At 39.8% G+C, this 24,808-nt stretch overlaps 1 protein-coding gene across 3 annotated transcripts in view; it reads right to left on the reverse strand.

Moving 5' to 3' along the window:
- The window catches only part of anapc1 (anaphase promoting complex subunit 1), a 93,989-nt gene extending 69,484 nt beyond the window's left edge, over positions 1-24,505 (reverse strand). For 2 of the 3 annotated variants that reach the window (XM_060925376.1, XM_060925374.1), the window contains exons 1-14: positions 24,306-24,485; positions 20,040-20,281; positions 19,612-19,773; positions 15,442-15,484; positions 15,222-15,322; positions 13,864-13,946; positions 13,607-13,680; positions 12,814-12,959; positions 12,334-12,545; positions 11,687-11,896; positions 5,789-5,884; positions 5,543-5,633; positions 5,048-5,113; positions 823-960 (exon numbers count right to left, since the gene is read on the reverse strand). In XM_060925376.1, the coding sequence (XP_060781359.1) occupies positions 823-960; positions 5,048-5,113; positions 5,543-5,633; positions 5,789-5,884; positions 11,687-11,896; positions 12,334-12,545; positions 12,814-12,959; positions 13,607-13,680; positions 13,864-13,946; positions 15,222-15,322; positions 15,442-15,484; positions 19,612-19,773; positions 20,040-20,255 (1,638 nt within the window). In that variant the 5' untranslated portion in view covers positions 20,256-20,281; positions 24,306-24,485. Of the gene's footprint in view, positions 1-822; positions 961-5,047; positions 5,114-5,542; positions 5,634-5,788; positions 5,885-11,686; positions 11,897-12,333; positions 12,546-12,813; positions 12,960-13,606; positions 13,681-13,863; positions 13,947-15,221; positions 15,323-15,441; positions 15,485-19,611; positions 19,774-20,039; positions 20,282-24,305 lie in introns of all 3 variants that reach the window. The other variant, XM_060925375.1, reaches the window with a different exon arrangement.
- Between the last annotated feature and the right edge of the window lie 303 nt (positions 24,506-24,808).

Here is a 24,808-nt window from a genome sequence, read left to right on the forward strand (position 1 = left end):
CAGCGCTAACCACTACACCACCGTGCCGCCTTCTTAATTAAATGTGTTATTCAATTACGTTTTCGGTTTTAGTAACCTTGTATCATGACTCGTACTGGCAACTAATTGCAATTAAATATTACACTTATCGGCCTATTCAGTTTTTAGCCATGTTGAATTTAGTTTGTTTGGTCCATGGCAGGCATCACTTATCTGCGCAATCTTCACGAGACTTGTGTGAGACTTCGAAACATGAAGTGTCAGCCAGACCACAACTAGGTGCAAAACACATACTCTGCATCTTGTGTCACATTTATTCCACCAAATGAACTGTTTTCCAAACGAAATACTGCACAAAAACGAGTTTAAATGACGATTACTGCCTACTTTTTTCAAACTTTCCTGATTGCTATCAAAACAAACAAAACTTCTGGCTTGATTACATCAGCATTTGAAAGAGGGCGCGCACGTCTTTTGACAACGTTGGCAGATGTCGGTCACTTTGATTTCCGCTGTACGTTTTACTTCCGTCCTACGATGTTTCGCACAGGTCTCAACGCATCTCGTTTACAGCCATTGCTTTGACATATGGACTGATATATTACAGAGCATATTTCAAACACTCATAACTTGCTACTGCAGTGACAAAATAGCGATCAAAAATGCATTCCTATATTTAATAAAATGAGATAAATAGGATTTTGATACTAAAAAAAATTGCCTTCAGTTCTCCTTTAAATATTTGCATCTCAGGACTTTTCATACTCCTCTCATTCAATTCATGATACAACTTCCCCTTAATAATCTGAAGATTGTTTCCCTTGAAAGGTCCCTGTTATGTACCTCCTCAAGCCTGCTCATATGCTGGATGGTTGCTTTTGCCGGAGTGCTCACGTTCTCCAGGGCGGTGTTTAAGTGTGGCAGGGAGTTTGGCAGACTTAAGGTTGGTGACAGAAGACCATGAACAAACACTTTGCTCACCTAAGAAGAAAAGAGACAACTTCATGTGAGATTCAAAAAGGGCCAGGCTCAGCTATGAAATCAGTCCTCTTAGCTGTTTATAATCCAAGCCTGTCATTTTCTACAGAACAATTAGATAATCAGTGTTGTGACAAGGTATGATGTATAGCAGTGATGCACACAACCAATCAGTTTCATGTTCTAAATCCAGAAAATACTGTCAGTCATAACTGTAAAACTTACAACATCTGGGACTTGCCAATTCTAGCTATAAACAAACAATGATTTAATGCCAGATGCAAAGCAGCAGAAGAAAAATCTTCTAAATTATAGAGGACCTTAAAAACTGCATACAAACTATTACAAACCCTTAAAGCAATCGTTCAAAGATGTATTTTTTTTTTACAATATTAGCTCCTTTGAAAGGTTGTTGGTTCAAACCCAAGACTGAATAATCATTAGTTTATTCTTAGGACAAGTTTTTTGGGTGTGACATTTTTGATGTAGTGCTGGTGGCATAGTTACAACCAGAAGTGGACAGTAACGAAGTACATTTACTTGAGTACTGTAAGTACACTTTTTGAGTATCTGTGCTTTATGTGAGTATTTTTTTTGGAAACTTATGACTTTAACGTCACTACATTTGAAAGGCAAATATCGTACTTTTTACTCCACTACATTTCAATCAAGGGCCTCGTTACCCATTACTATGAAGCGGCTTTGAAAGTGGATATTTTTTCTTTTCTAAAACGTGATTGGTTTTTTCGCAGGTGACACTGACACAGTAATCACTAGGGTCACCTCACGACCATAGACTGTATAAAATCAAGTTCAATTATTTCTCAACAGCATTATTTGAACACATTCAGATGATGGCAAAATGGAAGGAGGCGGTTCTTCTGCGGAATGCAGGGACCCATGGCTTTACCCAGAACCCATGTTTCAGTTTTCTGAAAGGATTAAAGATGCATTTCGTTTTAAATGTTTGCTTAGAAGGGCGGCACGGTGGTGTAGTGGTTAGCGCTGTCGCCTCACAGCAAGAAGGGCCGGGATTCGAGCCCCGTGGCCGGCGAGGGCCTTTCTGTGTGGAGTTTGCATGTTCTCCCCGTGTCCGCGTGGGTTTCCTCCGGGTGCTCCGGTTTCCCCCACAGTCCAAAGACATGCAGGTTAGGTTAACTGGTGACTCTAAATTGACCGTAGGTGTGAATGTGAGTGTGAATGGTTGTCTGTGTCTGTGTCAGCCCTGTGATGACCTGGCGACTTGTCCATGGTGTACCCTGCCTTTCGCCCGTAGTCAGCTGGGATAAGCTCCAGCTTGCCTGCGACCCTGTAGAACAGGATAAAGCGGCTACAGATAATGAGATGAGATGTTTGCTTAGTTGCCGAAAACGAACCGCATCACGGCCTACAAAAACTCGCCGTCTAATCTGCGGAAGCATATTGAGTTATATAAAGGTTTTATTCCAAGAGAAAGCTTGCAGTGAAGTTGTCTGTGCTTTTAGAGCTAGCGATAACGTTGCAATAGCTATGCAGTCTGGTTAGTCAAATGGCTTTCTATGGATTTGTCCGCCAAGTTGCCATCGCCTTGTCCACGACTAACATTAACACATAGCTAGTTAACTTGAACACTGTTAGTTAGCATGTAAAAACGGAGTTACGCTAACATGAATAATGTTAACTTATCTGAAGCCCTTTCAGAAATATGTTTGAGCATAATCTTGCTAAATAAACAATGTAGAAATCTTTCTTTTCTAGTAGCATTAGCTACCCAATATAATTTCAAGTTTGAAAAGAGTTTGCTAGCATGTCAGGTGGAGCGTCACTGACTAGCTAGTTTAACGTTAAAACACCATGATGGCACAGCATGCGTTCCTTTCGTGAATTCACATTTCTGTCTTTGGTAACGGCATTAGGTATTGAAGCGTTGTGACAATAATACAACAATGTGTTGACAGAAAATGTACTTTAAATACTTAAAGGTGGGGTATGAGATTTTTTTCAGGAGTATTTTTTACCATATTGCTTGAAAAGCTCCTCACACCCATGTTGCAAGCAGTACAATAGAAGGTTTGACCCAAAAACGAAATATTTTAATCCAGTCTACAGTGGATAAAGGAAAAACGCCATCCAATCATATCGAGGTACCACCTCAAAATGATTGGATACTGACACGCCAATCAGACTGAAGCCCGCGAGCAGCCCGTCCCTTCTGTGTATGTGTGTGTGTGTGAGAGAGCACGAGCAGAGTGTCACACAGAGCGCAGGATTTTCTCAGTGCGCTCCCTCCAAACAACGGGGAGTTACACGAAAACGGAAGGAGATATTCAAAAAATTCTTTCACAGTGAGCGCCACAAGGATCTCCTGAACACACTGATGTAATTTTTTTGTCTGTAGTGTAAAAAATGAGGTCACTAGAGCGAGTTAAAAACGAGTGACTTTTCTGCCAAGTTTATAATGGCAGTCTATGGGGCTGCGCGGCTATCCTCTCCTCACTTTCAGGCTTCTCATTCAAAAACTGCAAGTCCTATCGTGTAGGTAGACACATTGTGTGAATCAGGACAAGTGTGGCTACTACTTTTGAGAAAATTGTGTGTGTGGAGTGAAAATTGGGGCTGAAAACACAGTTTAAATGAGAAAGTTTGAGCTATTTTTCCAAGCTCTCTACACTCTTCTCCACTGGTGTGTAACGCAATAGACACCCATTATAAAGGCTGATTTTCTCAGGCTTTATAAGGGGGAGGAGGGGTGGAGACGCGGGGGGTGGGAGCATGGCGAGGGCGGGCGTGTTTCTTTTCAAAATATGGCTTGCGGGAACCGTTATTCCAAAATCTCATACCCCACCTTTAAGTATTTTTCAAAGCAAGTACCTTCAGTGCTTTAACTTGAGTAAAAATTTGACTGGACAACTTTCACTTGTATCGGAGTAACACTTGACCAGTGGGATCTGTACTTTGACTTAAGTAATGAACTTGAGTATTTTGTCCACCTCTAGTTGCAACTAGTTTTTACACCCAAAAATGTCAAAAGAGCTTTGATTTTAAGATTAAGTAAGATGTTTCTATCATTTAAAAAATAAGTGAAGTTCCATGGCAAATATATTTATTTTGCACTATGATATACTCTGAGTCAATGTCACTGAATATCATAGCATTGTAAGACCATGTAGGGACTTTTTCACTGATATACTGCACAGACCTAGTATCTGGCAGAAGTTTGCCTAATGCTAGCGCTATATGGATAATGAGGAAAAATATGATGAGTATTGTTGTTATGCTGCTTGTCAGGCTCTTTAGAAATTAGGCTTATAAAAAGGTACAAAAGAAATAACAATACAGAGCACTGAGCTTGATCGTTTTGCATATAAGACGTCTGTCTTATATGCAAAACGATCAAGCTCAGTGCTCTGTATTGCACTGCAATTGTACAGCACTGCATTTAAAAATATCATATTACAAAAGTAACAAATTAACCAGCTGAGCCGTGCTGGCTTTCAGCGGTTTAGGAAGTCAATAGCATAGATGGCTGGCATTCAGAGTCTAGCTGTGGTCACATTAGAAGCTAAAGATAATCTGTTTACAGCACCGACACTGAGAACCCAGCTTTTTTTTTTTTCATCTTGCAAATGTAAGTTAGATAGTTACTGCACATATGCATCCTCTGTGAAAACGCCATGTTGTGTGGCTGTGGTGTGTTTCTGTCGAGATAGTGATAAAAGAACAGCATCACCGTAAATGAGACTAGTGTTCATGCAGTCAGAAACTCCAGCTTTCTTGATGGAAGATTCATTTGCGGTGTTTCATTTGGGGTGGTGTTTAAATAAAGATTACTTAGCAGTTTCTGTACCAGTAATTGGGGACTGTTATCTAGTGCTGACAACTACAGTTATGACAACACATTTACACACTTCACTCATTACTATTTAGACTATACGTACAGTCATAATCAAATAAGCAGCAATGTCAAATGCCATATTAAAAGAACACATTTTCTGACGTGTGAACTGATTATGGTTACAGATAAAGAAAACTTTCATCTAGGGTCTGAGACCCATTTGAATTTATTTTAAATTTAGACAGTTAGAACAACATGACACAAACAAAAGCTCACCCGTGTGACTCCTGTGTATAACACCAAGCTGCCATTGGTCTCTAATATCAGCAACGCATCGATGTCCTATAAAATAAGAAAGTACAGACACACAAACCAAGAACATCATAATTCAATCAATTTTTAATAATATACAATATATTATATTTAGATTTGCTAATAAAATACTAGTACCACAAAGAGTAATGCTAGGGTTTTTTTATGTTTTATAATAATGTTACTTGATATGTACAAAAAATAAGGTAATGCAATTTTCACAATATCAAATGATATCAAAAGACTTATTGCCATAGGAACGGCACACCTACATTTTATGGATGTAATATCTCTAACTGCTCATCATGAGATTTATAACCATCATTTCTGTATGAATCTAAGATTTAAAAGGGCACCTAATTAAATAGTCACAATATGTTTTAAGCAATGATCCTGATTCTATAGACAATTTAGTCGTCGGTTTGTCTCTATTTACGTGCCTTGAACTTATTTCCTTACCTCCAAAGGTGCAGCATCTTTGGCCGGAATGGAAGTAACTGACGCAAATATGAGTTGGGGAGTTTCATTGCTTTCAAGAAACTTGACACATCTAGAAGAACCACACAAGAGTGGACAAGAAAGCCGTGTAAAAGCTAAATAGAACCATTATGCAGTAAAGCCAAAAAGCAGGCACGACTGTGGAAATCACATTTTTAATAACAAAGGCAAAAATGAGAAGATTTTAAGAAATGAGTGTATGTTCACCTGAGCTGTTGGTGGGATTCAACCAAGAAACACAGGTATCTGTTCTCACACAGGTCAGAAGTAATGAACACTTTAGACGCCTGGCAGCTCTTCTCCCTAAGCAAACATAGAAATTAGAGTACATGATGATAATGATTTCATTTATATAGAGCCTTTCAAACATAAGGTCACTTTAAAAATCCCTGCAAATAACTTGCATACAACAAAATAAGACCAGGATGAATAAAACTAATAAACGTGACCAACATGTGTGCATACAGGAATCAGAAAAAACAGATGTGATAAAATAAAGATAAATAACGGGACAAAATAAAGGACAAAGGGGGCGTCGTGGCTCAGGTGGTTAAGGCGCCATACCATGAATGCGGGCGACCCGGGTTCGATTCCGGCCCAAGGTCATTTCCCGATCCCTTCCCGTCTCTCTCTCTCCCGCTCATTTCCTGTCTCTACACTGTCCTATCCAATAAAGGTGCAAAAAGCCCAAAAAAATATCTTTAAAAAAAATAAAAATAAAGGACAAAGGCAGGAGCAGCCACCTAGTATGGGGGCACATGAATTGGAATGGTACTACATGAACAGACATGTTTTTAATTCAGCCTTAAAATCTGAAATAGAGATCACCAAGACTTTGAGGAAATTAATTCCAAAGGTTGGCTGGTATAATGTTAAACATCCTGCTACCGGGCTCCCGAATGGCATAACACAAAAGCGTTTGCTCTATTATCCAGAGAGTACGTGTTCGAATCCTGATAATGCCACAGCCATCCATGGTCAGGAGCCTAAGACAGCAAAATTAGCTTGTGAAAGTCATTTTCTGCAGTTTCTTTACAGTTATTGAGGAAAACTGACACAGCTGTATCTCTGTAGGGATCCTTTCCATGCTGGCAGACACATATAATAACATTATGAGCCTGTCACTGGCGAAAACAAGCACTTTACTTTGACACGGATGTTTACCCCATAGGATTACATCGTATAGTGGTTTTGCAGTTGCCAGTTATAGCATTCTAACTCAATACTGGACCAATTTTGATTAATTTGTACCTACTAAAAATTTGGACCCAAAAAGATGGGAAAATTGGGCCTAGGTTAAAAAAAATCCTAAGTTTCCCTTTAACGAGGAAAGTATACATCACTCATCAGTTAGCTGGCTCGATTATTGTTTACAAAAATGCATATTTCTCCCCCCACTTTGTAGCTCAAAAGCAGGGAGGTAAAAAAAAATGACAGTTATTCCAAGTTTCAAGTCAAATCGAGCACAACATACAAATCGTATGAAAAAAAGAAGTATATCCCATGGAAATTGAGACTTTTGTCAACATATTTAAAGGGCTGATGACACGAACATGACTCTATGCAATTTCTTAAATAAACTATACAACATGGCAAACATGTTAGATTTCTGTTATAATTACGTGAAAAGAAGCTGTTGTTACGCAAATATCCAACTTTTAATTGCACAGCGCAAGAAAACTGGGTCCGTGGCTCGCGGCCATGTTGTGACGTCAGCGGGAGAACACGCTGCGGTTCACTGGCTGTTCTACTCTGGTTCTACTCAATGGAAATGGCGCATGAAAACGCCGGTGAACTCTCTAGTGCTAGCTCTTCCTCTTCTGGGAGTCTAGAATTGTGTTGATCTCTTCCGAATAGAATCTATGATAGCCTACCCTCTTTACCCTTTGCCTCTCGTTGCTAGGCGGCAGTTACATGAAAGCCGCAAGCTTTCACAAGCAAATACATGACTGATATCATGCCGACTTTATGATTACATTTATGATTATCATGTAGAATCTATAGCTCTACGTACCTTTATCTTATGTCGTTTCACAACACATGTTCTGACAGGAGGACTGTCTTTGGATCCGGCATAGCTACTAGTAGACCCCCTCCGGAATACTGGCAGTGTTGCCAGATTGGGAGGAATCCCGCCCAGTTGGGCGGTTTCAAGTGCATTTTGGTGGGTTTTGAACATATTTTGGGCTGGAAAACTTCAGCAGTATCTGGCAACAGATACTACTGACGTTTTCCAGCCCAAAATATGTTCAAAACCCACCAAAATGCACTTGAAACCACTCAACTGGGCGGGAAAAATCCCAATCTGGCAACACTGTGTAGGCACTGCTGATGGTAGTAACACACGTTTGTGCTGAACTGAACACCCAAGAGATTCTTTTAAGCTGGGAAGGGTGTCAAAACAATCCAAATCGAAGTGTTCAGAGCACAGGACGGATGTTGGTGAGGGCTCCCACTTGTCACGAGTGCACCTGACTTGCTTCACCCACTTCGCATGCAGCTCGGGATCTCTGGGAAACTTGAATAAACTTACCCCATCCTTGTGGGTCTTGGAGCAAAAGCCAGCAACACAACGCGAAGGCATAATAACTTATATAAAATGTATAATAATAATAATAATAATAATAATGACAAACTGAACACCTGTCGCATCAACAACAAACTGGTAAGTGAGGAGGAAGGTTATTTCGCTGATGTCATATAGCTCCTCCTCCTCTTTCGTCTCCTGGGTGCTGCAGCCCTGTCAAATTTGCCCAAATAGCCGCGTTTATCATAACTTGTAAAATAGGCGCCTTCGTGAATTAATATATGGATCATCAGGAATGACTTTTTATGTTATAAAACATCGCCAAAGATGTCAAAAACGTGTCATCAGCACTTTAACCGAGCAAACATCACTCTCTTTGATACAGAGCCTACAGATAAAGATAACATACTCCAACAAGCAACACAAAATTAACATTTTGTAGTAATTTTCATTTTATATATATGACACCCTAGAAAAAGTATGTACACCCTTACACATCACACTCTCAAGTCCATAAATTAGAATCAGTTTTTCCAGATTAGGTGCCACTGATTAGGGTCTGGTGCTCTCTTTGCTACTGAAGTCTGTGGTGTCATCATGCTAAGATCTAAAGAGCTCTCTAAGGACCTCGGAAAAAAGGTTGTGGATGCCTATGAATCTGGCAAAGGTTTAACAAGCTCTCTAAATTATTAGAAAGAAATCATTCCACTGTAAGGAAAATCATCTACAAGTGGTGTAGATTTCAAACAACTGGATCTGAAGATAACTCTTGCAACTGTTGGTGTGGAAGTGCACATATCTACAATCGGAAAGAGACTGGACAAATTTGACCTGCATGGGAAGTATGCAAGGAAAAAGCCTTTGCTGTCCAAAAGAAACGTTAAAGCAAGACTACAGTTTGCAGCTGAACATATAAGCAAAGACCGGGCCTTTTGGAATAACGTGCTCTGGACAGACGAATCAAAGGTAAAAGTTGTTTGGCCACAGTAAGAATGCACATATGTGGTGCAGACCAAAGACAGCTTTTCAGGACAAGAACCTCATACCAACTTGTAAAGCATGATGGTGGAAATGCTATGGTTTGGGGTTGCTTTACTGCCCCAGGGACTGGGAAGCTTTCGTTCACTGATTCATCTATGAATTCTGAAATCATGTCAAAGAGTGCTTGAAGATAACGTGAGGCCATCTGTTCAAAAGTTGAACCAGAGGTGGACCTTTCAAAACAATAATAATCCTAAGCACACAAGCAAATCCCCTAAATAATGGCTCAAAAAGAAGAAATAGACGGTTATGGAATGGCCTAGTAAAAGCTCAGAATTGAACCCCATTGAAATGTTGTGGGGAGATTTGAAAAGGGCAGCATATGCAAGAAAACACTCAAACATCTTGCAACTGAAGGAATTTTGCATGGAAGAGTGGTCAAAAATTTCAGCAAGGCGATGCCAGAGACTGGTGGACAAGTATGCAAAACGCCTACAAGAAGTTATTTCTGTTAAAGAGAGCAATACTCGCTTCTGAAACCAAAGGTGCACTTACTTTCTCCACAGAAGAAAATTGCATCTATTGATATTTTTGTTGAATAAATGACTGAAAGAGCTAATTTTCCTTGTTGTTTTGTTCAAGTATTTCACCTTTACCTGTAGGCACTGTATCAAAATGGTGAAATGTTTGCTTGTTTAAATATGCTGACAAAAGTCTACAATTTCCATGTGACGCACTTATTTTTGACGAAGCGTGTAGGCGGGGGTACAGGGATGAATAAAGTCAGATATGTACTGTGGTTCCAGACCACAGATGGCCTTGAAGGTTATTATAAGAACTCAGAAAGGGACAGTCAGGTAATTGGAGCAGTTTATATAGAGTGGGTGTAATGTGGGCTGATTATGATGCAACTGAGGACTGTTTTGAATTTATTGCAATTTAGTGTGAACTTTAACAGGAAGAGCACTAAAAACAGTGTAGCCAAAGCAAGACCTGATGAAGATATGAACTAGTGTTCAGAATCTTTGCTGTTTAATATAGGGAAGAGTCTAGCAATATTGCAAAGGTGTAGGAAGGTAGAATCTGGAAGTGAGTTAATATGAGAATCAAAGTTAAGTGATGAGTCAAATAATTTATCCCAATACTACAAACAGGCAGATTTAGGTTTTAACCTGGACTTCAATCGATAGAGAGTGTAGAAACAGAGGTCACTAACAAGAAATTGACTGAATTTCTGTTTTGTTAGTACGGAGTTTAAAAAAAAAAAAAGAAGAGGGACAGAAGGGCTAGAACTGATATAACTCAGTGTTATCTGCATAACAGTGAAAACCAAGGCCATGACACCCAATTATGTGACTGAAAATAGAAGCAGAAATGTTGTTTTTTTCTTTAGACAGTAAACTATCCTCTTTGCTGTCACACCAAGTTTATTTTTCTAGCACTTTTAACAACTGACATTGTCGCAAAGCAGCTTTACAAAATTTTAATGACTTTAAACATGAGCTAATTTTATCCCTAATCTATCCCTAATGAGCAAGCCTGTGGCGACGGTGATAACAGATAACATTTTTAACAGTTTTAACTAGTGCTGTCAAAAATGGCGCGTTATTAACGCGTTAACTTGACTCAATTTTAACGGCGATAATTTTTTTATCGCGAGATTAACGCTCTGTGACATGATGTAGGTTTTTCATAAGCTTTTGAAACTGCCGGGAACTTGGAACAGAGACTTTGCTTAGAAAACCAGCAGCTAGACTGTAATGCCCCGCACAGCCAGAGTCCTCTCCCCCCCCCCCCCCCAAAAGAACCAGCGCGGGCAGGGCGCGCTAGTAGAGATGGGATTTATGGCTCTTTGATGGGATCCGCATCTTTGTGATCCGTTCTTTGAAAAGAGCCGTTCAAAAGACTGTCTAATTTGGCTCTTTTTAAATATTTATTCAGTTTTAAGAAGACAGCGTCTAAAGAAGCCAGATCCCTCTGAACTGTAAACTCAATGCTATCCCAGAAATCCTTCCTGTAATATGCAAATTTGGCCGCCTCTGATTGGACAGCGCGACGCATCAACAGGCAGAAAGTGTAAAAGTACAAAGTGTGTTAAGTGAGCTGAAACAGTAAAGATCAGATTCAATGCAATATTTATCAACGAACAACTTAAACTTAATATAATAGTGTACTTTATATTATAATCAAGCATGTCAAGCCTACCGTCACTGTCTAACCTATCTCTCTGATTAGAGTTGTAGACTAACTCAAACAGTAGATCATTTCAGTCATGGTTCTCTTGCTAGCCCCGCGCCGGTGCTCGGCTTAGGTTTCACTTTGCAGTGGGTGTGTCAAGACGTGCTATGCTTTGCAATAAAAAAAAAAATAAAAAATTGGTACAAGGCAAGCCCATTCACTTTTTTATGCTGATAAGAGAATTACAATGGTTTTTTATGTGACAAAAATGTGCGATTAAATTGCGATTAATCGCGAGTTAACTATGACTGTCGCGACATTAATCGCGATTAAATATTTTAATCGCTTGACAGCACTAGTTTTAACATGAAGTCCAGTACAATCTGACAGCTTTCATATATCTAACGGTTGTGACTAACCTGTAGGAACTAGTGGTCTCTGTCCACAACTGCTCAATGCAGAGATCAGGCCGGATGGGCTCCATCTCAGGTATCAGGGCTGTTTCATTCAGGGTACTATTAGGGGATGCTAGCAGGTTGTGTCCACGGGCTGACGGTGAGTGACAGGACATATTGAAGCGCTGTGCTCCCGTAAAAGAAGGTGCTGCCATTCCAGGGGAGTGGGCTCGGCTAATTATTAAACACACACAGCAAAGAAAAACACTCATGATGGAAACGCTGTTGTAACTAAAATACATTAGGTTACTCCCTATAAGATGTATAATTAGGGATCTGATACTGAGCATTACAGCACTGAGGCCTGAAACACTGGGGAGGTTCTGCATAGGATTTTCTGATCCAGTGACATTTTAATTCATGAACACAACACATATGACATTTATTAACACATATATATTAATAGCATGCTGCTATTACATTTGAACTGTTTTTCACAACTCGTACAATGTAGGTTTTAGTCAGTAAGAGGATGTCAGTGTTGAGTATCTTAAGGAAAGTGGAAAATGCGTAAACAGTGAAAGGAAAAATAAAGTGGAAATACTTCAATAACTGTCGGGAGGTGTTTAAATGAGCTGTGAGATGTCTGTCGAGTGCAGAACCAGTCTGACCTGAGAGCGGCCATGTTAGAGATATTGGGAGAGTGTGAACGAGAGTGCAGTGCGGGTGAGGCGGGCACACGGCTCTGGTTATGCAGGGCATGGCAGTGCAAGGGCGAGCCAGGGGAGTCTAGCCGGCTCAAACTCCTTAGGTGTGTGCCAAGGAAAGTGGGGGTCTGAGCTGGCCCATCCTGACTGGGACACTTCAAAACTGTAGACTGCTCCTGCAGGGTAAAACTTCAGTTGAAACTTATTCACATAGGATTGTTAAGAGAGCCTCTTAAGAAACAATAAATATATACAAAAGTATTTTTCTGCGTCAGCACAGCAAACATGTTCTATTTCTATCAAAAGTGTAACACCACCAAATAAATTGCCTACGTGTGGAGTAAATTATGTAGTGAATATGAGAAATACACTGCACTGCTATAGCTTTAAATAATGATCCAATCACAAGGGTTAAGAGGAACATTATAGCTGGATCAGCGTTACCTCTGGTGTAACTTTGCGCAGAGCCCAGATGGTGTGACTGCATTGCAGTGTGTCGTAGGTCATGATGATGGAAGGGTCACCACAGGAGAACACCACTCGGAGTGCGCTGTCGGATACATACTGCAGCCGCTGCATCTCAAACAGCCCTGCCACAGCCAGACAAACGGGTTAAATCATATAAACTAGATAACCCTGCACCTTAACCCTCCATATACACTCCTCTGAAAGCACTGGAACAAGCAAGGCCAGTGCTTTCAGAGGAGTGTATATGGTGTCCCAACTGCTCTCCGGGTGCTGTTAGCATGGCTGCCCACTGATCTGGGTACGTGTGTGTGTTCACTGCTTCAGATGGGTTAAATGCAGAGAGGAATTTCACAAGTGTGTGATGAATAAAGTTGTTGTTCTTCTTTGCCTTGGGTTTGAGATCAAAAGATGAATCCAAGTTCAGCTTTCATTTCCTAATATTTACATCTAGATGTGTAAACAACTTAGAAGCAGGCACCTTTGCTGGCAGACCACCCAATTTTTAGGTAATCTTTAGGTTAGGTTAATATGGGATGGCCTTGGGCTGAGGTGCCCTTGAGTGAGGTACCTAACTCCCAACTGCTCCCCGGGCGCTGTTAGCATGGCTGCCCACTGATCTGGGTATGTGTGTGTTCACTGCTTCAGATGGGTTAAATGCAGAGAGGAATTTCACAAGTGTGTGATGAATAAAGATGGTGTTCTTCTTAATCAAAAATATCGAAATGTGTTCGGCGAGGAGAGGAGGAACAGAAAACAGGGTGCATCTCACCTGTAGATTTGCAGACAACAGGTGCTATTTCATCCAGAGGGTGGAGCATGCTAAAGAGGGTGGGAAGAGGCTCCCTGTCCAGACAGAGGAAAAAGAAGAAGGGGGAAAAAAAAACACCACCACCAACACAAATTAAAACATATGCACACAAACACACACCTTAACTCAATTTAATTAAATGTATAGAAGTTAGGGAAAATAACAGGGCTGCCAGCATAACCACTGGACAATAAGGAGTAAAACTAAGAAATAAGTACCTTGAGAGGCTCAATGGAGCATCAGCTGTGATATTTTTGCGCTCAAAAAGCAATCCAAACTTAGTGGGCCACAAATAGGAAACCTAAATTGCATATACACACACACACACACACACACACACACACACACATAAAGGCATGATCAAACTGTTTCTATACACTTCATTCAAATGGCAACATCAGTGAGTTATTATGCTAACGCTTAAAAAAATTATTTTGTGTGTGTTAGCGATGGAATATGCAACAGAAAAAATTGTGTGTAATTGTAGCAAAAGGTCCCTTACAGAAAAAACACATGAATTTCCCATGTATTTCACGTGATCATGTTACCACATGTGGAATACATGGTATCAGATTTTGTAACGTGTTACCATGTAGAGCACATGTGTAAAATGTTACCACATGTGATTCACATAAAATTGGGCCAAAACCACGTTTCCCATGTGCAAAACACATTTTCCACATATTTCACATGTGAGAAATCACATGTGAAGTTCATGTAGTTTTTCTGTAAGGGGTGGCTCTATAAAGTATTGACTTTTTTTTTTTTTTTGGGGGGGGGGGGAGTAAATACTTATGCATACACCAGATTTCTGTTTTTTCATCTTAATTATTGTTCGTCACAATAAAAAAAAATGTGCACCTTTAAAGTGGTAGGCATGTTGTGTAAATCAAATGGTGCTAACCCTCCAAAATTCCATTTTAATTCCAGCTTGTAATGTGACAAAACAGGACAAACACCAAGGGGGATGAATACTTTTGCAAGGCACTGATATAGGAGTATCTGTTCACAGGACCACTTTAAATATATACAGGGGGCTGCAAAAGTAGGTATACAGTAAGGATTATTCCAGTATTACAATAGTGGTGCTAGGTTTCATTTAATACTAACATTTTGTGCGAATATTTTGTTTTTCATTACTGTATACCTACTTTTGCGGCCCCCGTATATATACACACTACTATATATATTACACACACACACATTTGTCCAGTATCCACAGACTTGTTAATGAAGTACAAAAAAAAAAAAAAAACCCTGCACTTTGCTAGTACAAAACCTCACCTGAAGGAATTAAACTGAGCAAAAGCACATTTATGTGATTAACAGTCAGCATGGGATAAGCAAAATAAAACATAATACTCAAGTAAAAATCCTACATAGGACTAACCAACAATACACAAGAAAGTCCTCTGTAAAGTTGTATTGCACTTGTAATACTTGAAAAAAAAATAAATAAGCACATTGCAGTAATGTATTGAGATAAATAAATAATTTGCAACTGCTTGAAAATTATTTGGAATAAAATACTGATATAGTATGAATATGATGGTACAGTACACTTGGAACAATTTACCTGAAATGGCAGTGGGGAGATGAAGTCCTTCCCACTCACAGAGTGTACGTTCACGCATGTGCTTTGGACTATACAGACACTCTGTTCAACTGTGTCCTTTTCTGAAGTTCAAATATAGAGAACAGCTCAATTTTAGCAACATTTATTAAAAATAAATAAATAAAAATGCATCTCAATTACACATGTAGTCACTCTAACCAACAACACAAAAGGGGCTTACCCTCTTTCCGGGATTGAGGAACAATGAAATTACACCACAGGGCCTAGATAAGGTATATTAAAATACAAGAAATAAGCCTACCAAATAGACAGTATTTAACATAAGGTGCATAAATACCTTAAAGAGCAACTCCGGTGGACTATATTGCTACTGCCATGTCCCTGTGTCTCCATCACCGCTATACTCCTGAACATAATCACTAGTGGGGGGATCCACCCACAGAATAACATCCTATGCTGTCTACTTTTTGCCAGGAAAAACTATGTAGCGATGTATATTTGGGTCATTTTCACAACTCATTAATTCCAGAGAGCTGATCACAAGTCTACAAAGAATTGTAATGGCAGAAGGTCTTTCTAAAAAACAGCTGTGCTGTCTCTCTCACGTCTTTGTTTTTGCTCTGCATATGTTCAAATGCATTGTAAAAGAAGTTCAATTTTAAAACCTCATTAAAACATTATAGCCGGCGCCACTTGATCACTCGTATAAAACTTGATGGGTGAAAGTGGCTTGCCACACACTAAGATTATTCGTTGAGCTAATAAACTTTATTTGGTCTTATACAGTGGTAATAGATGTTTATAATACATCTGACCTTTTTATATAGACACTTTGCACAATATATTTATGTAATAATAGTGAGAAAGCACTGAAATGAAGCTTCGTGCACTGCACTTATGAAAACAAAATAAAACCTTTAAAAACCTAAGGCATCAAAACAAAAAGAGAAGGATTTCCTTGATATCTTTTCAGAGATGGGTAGAGAAGACTTTCCAAAAAATCAGACGCATCATGGAAAACCATGAAAGCCATCAAAGGGCCAGAAATTGGGGCAGTACAAGGACATTGCAAAGAACAGGACATTCCTCCAAAACTGATAAAAAGGCAAGAAGAAAACTTATCAGAGAGGCTGCCAAGAGACATACTGCAACATTCAAGGAGCTGAAAAAAAACATCTGACAAGTACTGTTCATTTCCTGTAAGTGACAACAATCTCTCATTCCTCACGTCTGGACTCAAGGGTAGGGTGGCTAGATGGAAGCATCTTTCTCATGAAAAGAAAAAAATCCAAATTTGCCTACATTTTGTGACACCATGTGGCAAAATGTGTTATGGTCTGATCAGACTTTTTCAGTATAATTCTAAAAGACATGCTTGTTGCAAAAACAAGACAGCTTATCACCCAAAAAACACCAAACCCATGGCGAAGCATGGTGGTGGCAGCATCAAGCTATGGGGCTGCGTCTCTTCAGCTAGGACTAGGACTCTAATCAAACTAGAGGGACTCACGGTTAGCTCCAAATGCCAATCCATTTTGTCACAAAACCTGCAGGCCTCAGGAATAATTTCACCTTCCAGCATAATAACGACCCAAAACACAAATCCAAGTCAACAAAGGAATGGCTTCAGAAGAGAAAATCAACATTTTGGAATGGCCCCTTGAAATCTGACAGATGTGGAGCACTGTTGCAAGGAAGGGTGGAATAAAATTGCCATATCAAGATGTACCAAGTTGGTAACCTCTTAACCAAAAAAGACTGAGTGCTGTACTACAAGCACAATATTTAACACAACCGTTTATACAACCAGGTTACTGCAAGGGTTTTTTTTTTCTTCCTTTTCTATTTGGCACTAAAGGCAGAGAAAGGATAAAGATTGACTTCTGAACATGATTTATTTTGGTTTTATTTTTTACATCCCAAAAACCTGTTATTTTAACAGGGTTTTCATTACCAAAACAGAGTGTTAAAATATTCTTACGATTTTCTCCTTATTTATAGCCTACCTGCCAGATAAAATTATACCTTAACAGATTTTATTTGTTTTTTGACCAGCTAAAACGTGTGTGGGAATACATAAACCCTGTTCCCTGTCCAAGCCGACATCACGGTCCTCGTCTCATTTTTACAACACCAAAATGGTGGTGTGTTCAGATTGCGAGGCTCGGTGTCTTACCGAGCTCTCTAATCTTGTCCACTTCCCCTCTGTAAATATGCATTTCAATATTTACAAACATAATACAAACATAATGTCTTGCAAAAGTATTCATCCCCTTGGTGTTTGTCCTGTTTTGTTACTATACAAGCTGGAATTAAAATGGGTTTTTGGAGGGTTAGCACCATTTGATTTACACAACATGCCTACCACTTTAAAGGTGAAAATAGTTGTTTTATTGTGACACAAACAATAATTAAGATGAAAAAGCAGAAATCTGGAGTGTGCATAAGTATTCACCCCCTTTCGTATGAAACCCCTAAATAAGAGCTGCTCCAACCAATTCACTTCATAAATCACATAATTAGTTGATTAAGATCCACCTGTGTGCAATCAAAGTGTCACATGATCTGTCACATGAGGTCTGTATAAATCAACCTGTTCTGGAAGGACCCTGACTCTGCAACACTACTAAGCAAGCAACATGAGAACCAAGGAGCCTCCAAACAGGTCAGAGACAAAGTTGTGGAGAAGTATAGATCAGGGTTGGGTCATAAAAAATATCCCAAACTTTGAATATCCCAGGGAGCTCCATTAAATCCATTATAGCAAAATGGAAAGAATATGGCACCACTACAAACCTGACAAGAGAAGGCTGCCCACCAAAACTCACAGACCGGGCAAGGAGGGCATTAATCAGAGATGTAAAAAAGACACCAAAGATAACACTGAAGGAGCTGCAAAGATCCACAGCGAAGATGGGAGTATCTGTCCATAGGACCACTTTAAGCCGTACACGCCACAGAATGGGGCTTTATGGAAGAGTGGCCAAAAAAAAGCCACTGCTTAAGAAATCACGTTTGGAGTTTGCCCAACAGCATGTGGCAGACTCCACAAACACATGGAAGATGATTCTCTGGTCAAATGACACTAAAACTGATATTTTTGGCCATAATGGGAAATGCCACATGTGGCACAAACCCAACACCCTGAGAACACCATTCCTACAGTGAAACATGGTGGTGGCAGCATCATGCTGTGGGGATATTTTTCATCTGCAGGGACAGGAAAGCTGGTCCGGACTAAAGGAAAGATGGATGGCACTAAATACAAGGCAATTCTGGAGGAAAACCCATTTGAGTCGGCCAGAGGTTTGAGACTGGGACGAAGGTTCACATTCCAGCAGGACAATGACCCTAAACATACTGCTAAACCGACACTGGAGTGGTTTAAAGGGAAACATTTAAATGTCTTGGAATGGCCTAGTCAAAGCCCAGACCTTAATCCAATTGAGAATCTGTGGCATAACTTGATTACTGTACACCAACGCAACTCATCTAATTTGAAGGAGTTGGAGCGGTTTTGCCTTGAGGAATGGGCAAAAATCCCAGTGGCTAGATCTGCTAAGCTAATAGAGACATCCCCCAAGAGACTTGCAGCTGGAATTGCAGCAAAAGGTGGCTCTACAAAGTACTGACTTTGGGGGTGGGGGGGTGAATACCTATGCACACTCCAGATTTCTGTTTTTTCATCTTAATTATTGTTTGTGTCACAATAAAACAACTATTTTCACCTTTAAAGTGGTAGGCATGTTGTATAAATTAAATGGTGCTAACCCTCCAAAAAGCCATTTTAATTCCAGCTTGTAATGCAACAAAACAGGACAAACACCAAGGGGGATGAATACTTTTGCAAGACACTGCATCTGTACAGTGTAACTGTCCATCACTGTATATACTGTAACATACAGAATCACGACTGTATGCTGTGGTACTTACTTCTGGCACTTATCTGTAAATAATACTGCATTTTGCACTTCGGGTTCGATGCTAAAGGCATTTCATTGGCACTGTACCTGTACTCTGCACAACAACAAAGTTGAATCGAATGAAATCTAATTTTGATAAAACAAGGTAGTAAGAGAAAATTACTTTTGTTTAAAGATCAAAATTATCAAAAATAAAAAACCTTGCCTTGTTATCTTTTCCATATACTCCTCTGGAGTTGCTCTTTAATTTTGTTTTAAATTACATACAATCACATTACTGTATAATTCAAGTTTTCAGTGTCAATCTTATATAAAAAAGTAAATCTTTTTTTTAATACAAAAAAAATGTACTGATTACTCCTTACCTTAAAATCTGTTGTAAATGTAATCAGCATCCATGTTAACATATTACACATTTTAAATGGATTCAGTGATTTTGTTTCCTAATTTTTCCAGATTACAGATACCTGCTGAACCGGGCTGTCCACAGTGAAAGCCTTGTACACACAGGAAGCTTGACTCTTGGTCCCACGGCTCCAGATGACCATGTGCCCGGCCACGTACAGCTCCTCTTCATACTCGGCTTCATCAGTCGACACAGCTGAGCCTTTCCTCAGCTGCCAGGACTCCTGCCGGACAAAGCTCAATGTAAACTGTGGGAATTTGCCTGTCGGTTTGTCTGCACTGTACAATGAATTCTTGCACTTTCTACCAGTTGTCAATAAAAACTGCACAAACACCATCCAAATGCTGGAAATATTTAATCCAATCAATGTGACATATTGTTCCCAAACAGCACACACAACTAATCTAGGTCATAAACTAGGAGATGAATGAGATAAGGTACATAAGAGCAGGGATATCAGGGCATAAATGCAGGAAGAGTAACACCTACTTTCTCCCTCTCCTGGAGGCTGACCTCCTGCAAGGAGCCCACCAGTCCCGCCGCTCCATCAGAACACCAGAGCTCAGGGGCAGGCTGCAGCTGGCGCAGCTGGAGGTTCACGGCGCTTGGGTGGCGTTGGCAGTGCTCACGGCCGAACGGGACAAACGACTGCAGTTCCCCAGCGGCTATCATCATGGCAGCTCTCTCTTCATGCACGTTCGACATGAGTCCCCAATATCAGCATTTTATTTCTGAGAAAGAGAGAGAGAGAGAGAGAGACTGCTTCAAATGTAAAACAAAATGTATTTTATTCCTTTGACTGAAACCCAAAGAATGTTTTGGCTGTTACAGTGTCAAGGTTAGGATCAGACAACTGCTTCGTTGTTCTCAAAAATATCTTTGAGAAATATATCAAGAGTTTGGAAGAGTTTCCAAGTTTCCTGCCAAAGCCAACATGAAACCAACTGCTGGCTGAAGTTTAAAACACAATAATAATTAAAAAAAAATTTTTTAAAACCTACACACATGTTATGGTCATGTGATCTATTATTCACGCAGAGCAATATGGAAGGCCACAATCCCTACAACAAGCACTTACAATAAAGGTCAAAACAAAGCATTTGGATTGAAATGAAGTGTATGTAGGCCAGTACAAGAATGGTGTACATCAGAGAGACACTCCCGTGTCTGGAATTTATAACGATTTACATCTCATATGAATGGATTATAATTACTGCAGATGTCCTCCAGCAACATAACAGACATGTTTGGAAATCTTATCCTGCAAAAAGAACAATTAAGGGAGTTGATCTTTTTGTTTCCATTATATATGCAAGCATACGCAAAGAGACAGGTTCATAATAAATGTTTCCTTTCATTTTCAAGACCAGGGTGTTTTTTTGTGTGTTTTTTTTCCAAATGGCTATTTATTACCAGGCAACACAGTGCCACAGCAGGTAGCATTGCTGTATCAAATGCCATGGTTCTAGGATCCTCAGGACCCTGTCTATGTGGAGTTTTTGTGCATGTTCTCCTGTGCGAGTTTCCTCCAATTATCCTAAACCATGACAATCAGTGGATTGGCTGAAATAGGTGTGAATATCTGTGTGCATGCTGCCCTGGGATGGAACTAACATACCACCCAGGGTGTATTTATCCTCACAAAGAGAAATGTTTCAAACCCTAACATCCTCAGTAACAAAAAAGGAAAGAACAGATATTTATATTTCACAATTTGGTTCCAGAGAATATCCACTATACATTAGATCAAAGTGGATATGTTCACGTTCTCCGTTTTGAAAAAAAAAAACTTAAATGTTCATCCATAGTAGCTATTCTCCATTCATCAGTTTTCCCAATTAAGTACTTTTAAGCCGTTTTTACAGGTTGATTTTTTTTCATCAGCAGTCTGGAGGATGGGCATTGTGCTTGCATTAGATTTATTATATCTATATGCTAATAAAAATAAGTCCACAACAAATCAGATTTATTACAGTGGTTAGCACTACCACCTCAAAACAAGAAGGTTCTGGGTTCGAACCTCACAGCCGACTGGGGCCTCGCCATGCCTGTGTAGGTTTCATCCCACACTCCAAAGGCATGTGGATTAGGTCAAATGGCTATTCTAAATTCTTCCAAAAAGTTGCTGATTTGATTCCCTGGCCCAGCAGGAATGGCTGAAGTGCCTTGAGCAAGGCATCTAAACCCCAACTGCTCTCCTGGGCTGCCCACTGCTGTGGGTACGTCAGAGTCCTGTTGTATGTTGCTCTGGACAAGAGCATCTACTAAATGCCTGTAACGTCATGTAAATTGTCCATAGTTATGGATGCGAGTATGAATGGTTGTTCATCTCTATGTTAGCCCTACTATAGATGTAGGTGTGTCCCAGCTCTCTCATGAAGTCAGCTGGGATTGGCTCCAGCTTATAGATAACTGATGCATGCATGGACGGACGTACATACACTTGTGTTCAAAATAATAGCAGTCCAACACGACTAACCAGATCAATCACTGTTTTTGGTGGAAATTATATTACTACATGGCAAATAATTTACCAGTAGGTGTAGTAGAGTCATAGAAAACCAACAGACCCAACATTCATGATATGCATGCTCCTGAGTCTGTGTAATTGAATAATTAAGTGAAAGGGACGTGTTCAAAATAATAGCAGTGTGGAGTTTAATTAGTGAGGTCATTCATTCTGTGAAAAAACAGATGTCAATCAGGTGGCCCTAATTTAAGGATGAAGCCAGCACATGTTGTACATCCATTTCTCTCTGAAAACCTGAGAAACATGGGTCATTCCAGACATTGTTCAGAAGAACAGCATGCTTTGATTAAAACGTTGATTGGAGAGGTAAAACGTATACTGTAAAGAAGTGCAGAAAACGATGGGCTGCTCAGCTAAAATGATCTCCAGTGCTTTAAAATGGACAGCAAAGCCAGAGAGACGTGGAAGAAAACAGAAGACTACCATTCGAATGGATCGAAGAATAGCCAGAATGGTAAAGACTCAGCCAATGATCAGCTCCAGGGTGATCAAAGACGGTCTGAGGTTACCTGTGAGTACTGTGACAATTAGAAGATGCCTGTGTGAAGCTAATCTATCGGCAAGAAGCCCCCGCAAAGTTACACTGTTAAAAAAAAGACGTGCTGAAGAGGATACAATTTGCCAAAGAACACATCGACTGGCCTAAAGAGAAATGGAAAAACATTTTGTGGACTGATGAAAGTAAAATTGTTCTTTTTGGGTCCAAGAGCCGCAGACAGTTTTTCAGACGACCCCCAAACACTGAATTCAAGCCACAGTACACTCTGAAGACAGTGAAGCATGGTGGTGTAAGCATCATGATATGGGAATGTTTCTCTTACTATGATGTTGGGCCCATTTATCGCATACCAGGGATCATGGATCAGTTTGCATATATCAAAATACTTGAAGAGGTCATGTTGCCTTATGCTGAAGAGGAAATGCCCTTGAAATGGGTGTTTCAACAAGACAACGACCCCAAACACACCAGTAAGCGAGCAGCATCAGGGTTCAAGACCAACAAAATGAAAGTTATGGAGTGGCCAGCCCAATCCCCGGACCTTAATCCGATAGAAAACTTGTGGGGTGACATCAAAAATGCTATTTCTGAGGCAAAACCAAGAAATGCAGAGGAATTGTGGAATGTTGTCAAATCATCCTGAGCTGGAATACCTGTTCACAGGTGCCAGAAGTTATCAGAAACTGTGGCTATACAACTAAATATTAGTTTAATGATTCACAGGAATACTAAATCCTTAAGATTTTTTTCAGTTTATACAGTAAATATTTGGAGTTTGTAATGAAAAATGCAGACACTGCTATTTTTTTGAACAGCCCAATGTTCATTTTTCTTCATTTTCTGTAAAGTAATTAAAATATTCATACATTTTTCTTCATGTTTTGATGTAGAATATAATGTGCAGTGTTCCCAATGCATGGAAATAAACTATTATAAGGATTTTGAGCTTTACTCACGTTTTTAAACACACTGCTATTATTTCGAACACAACTGTACGTACTCGTTACCAATGAAACACCCAACACAACAAGCAGTGTCTCCTCATTCCCTTTAAAACATTAGTGCTGTATCATGTTCCTGTGCTAAGGTAATGTTTCAGTCTACATGCATGCCTTATTATAGCTATCATTTATTGCAATATAAGGAATAGTACAAAATTTCAGGATCTCTGCGTCAGGAAACAGCATGCTTGTTAAAATGTATCGTATGACTTTACTTTTAAACATTACAATCCATGTGCCAACAGCAGCTCTGATTCTGCACTTGTCTAGAGTTTGAGGTGATGTTTTGAGTTTTGCCACTGGCCTGTTTTTGTCACGAAGAACTGGCAACCATGTGGAAGCACACTTTAAAAGTACATTTGAGTAAATCAGGTCAAACTCATGATTTGTTGGCTTAGGGAAGGAGAGAGAGAGAGAATATTATTCCAACTAAACCATCTGAGAAAATTACACTACTTGTAAACGAATGGAATTTTTTTTTTAAATAGACATGCTATGCTGCTACTTAGCTTGCTAGCTAATTGGTAAAGAAGCTGTTGAGCAGCGTAGCTGTTTTCCACAGGTCCTTTTTAATTTTAAACATTATGTATTTTTCACTTGCATTGACAGATACTGTGTATAAACCCTCCCTGTGACTCAGCTGTTCTAGCCTTAGAGACCAACCGGCTCCGTTAGCTAAACAAGCTAGCGACTATTAGCAGGCAAGCTATCCACTGATAACAAACCTGGTAATAAGGAATAGTCTGTCTTTTGTCTTGGAGTCCTCGCCTTTCTTTCACTGGATGTCACCAGAATGTACTAGCGGTTATACTTGTAATGAAACTAACTAAAACTAATGATGGGCAGTGAAAATGAAGTAAAAACACACTTTCAAATGAACGCGGACATCTTTGCAATCCCGTGAGTCTGTGCGCCGAGAGTATCCAATCACAACGAGAGCTGAAAGGAAGCCGGATATGCATATGACCTGCCCATCGACCAATCAGCATGCAGACTGTCTAACAACCCATGATGCAGTTCTACCGTAACTGTACTGCGAGCATCCATGTGTAATCTGATATTCCTTTGATAGGAACACCTGTACCCCTGCTCAGTCATGAAATTATTCCTAGTCATGTGGCAGCACTGCAATGCACAAAAATTATGCATTTAATCCTTTCTCATTTGCCCCTTTTCCACCAAATCAGTTCCAGGGCTGGTTCGGGGCCAGTGCTTAGTTTGGAACCGG

The sequence above is a fragment of the Neoarius graeffei genome, chromosome 7, assembly GCF_027579695.1.
Source record: "Neoarius graeffei isolate fNeoGra1 chromosome 7, fNeoGra1.pri, whole genome shotgun sequence".
In the NCBI taxonomy this organism is placed as follows: Eukaryota; Metazoa; Chordata; class Actinopteri; order Siluriformes; family Ariidae; genus Neoarius; species Neoarius graeffei.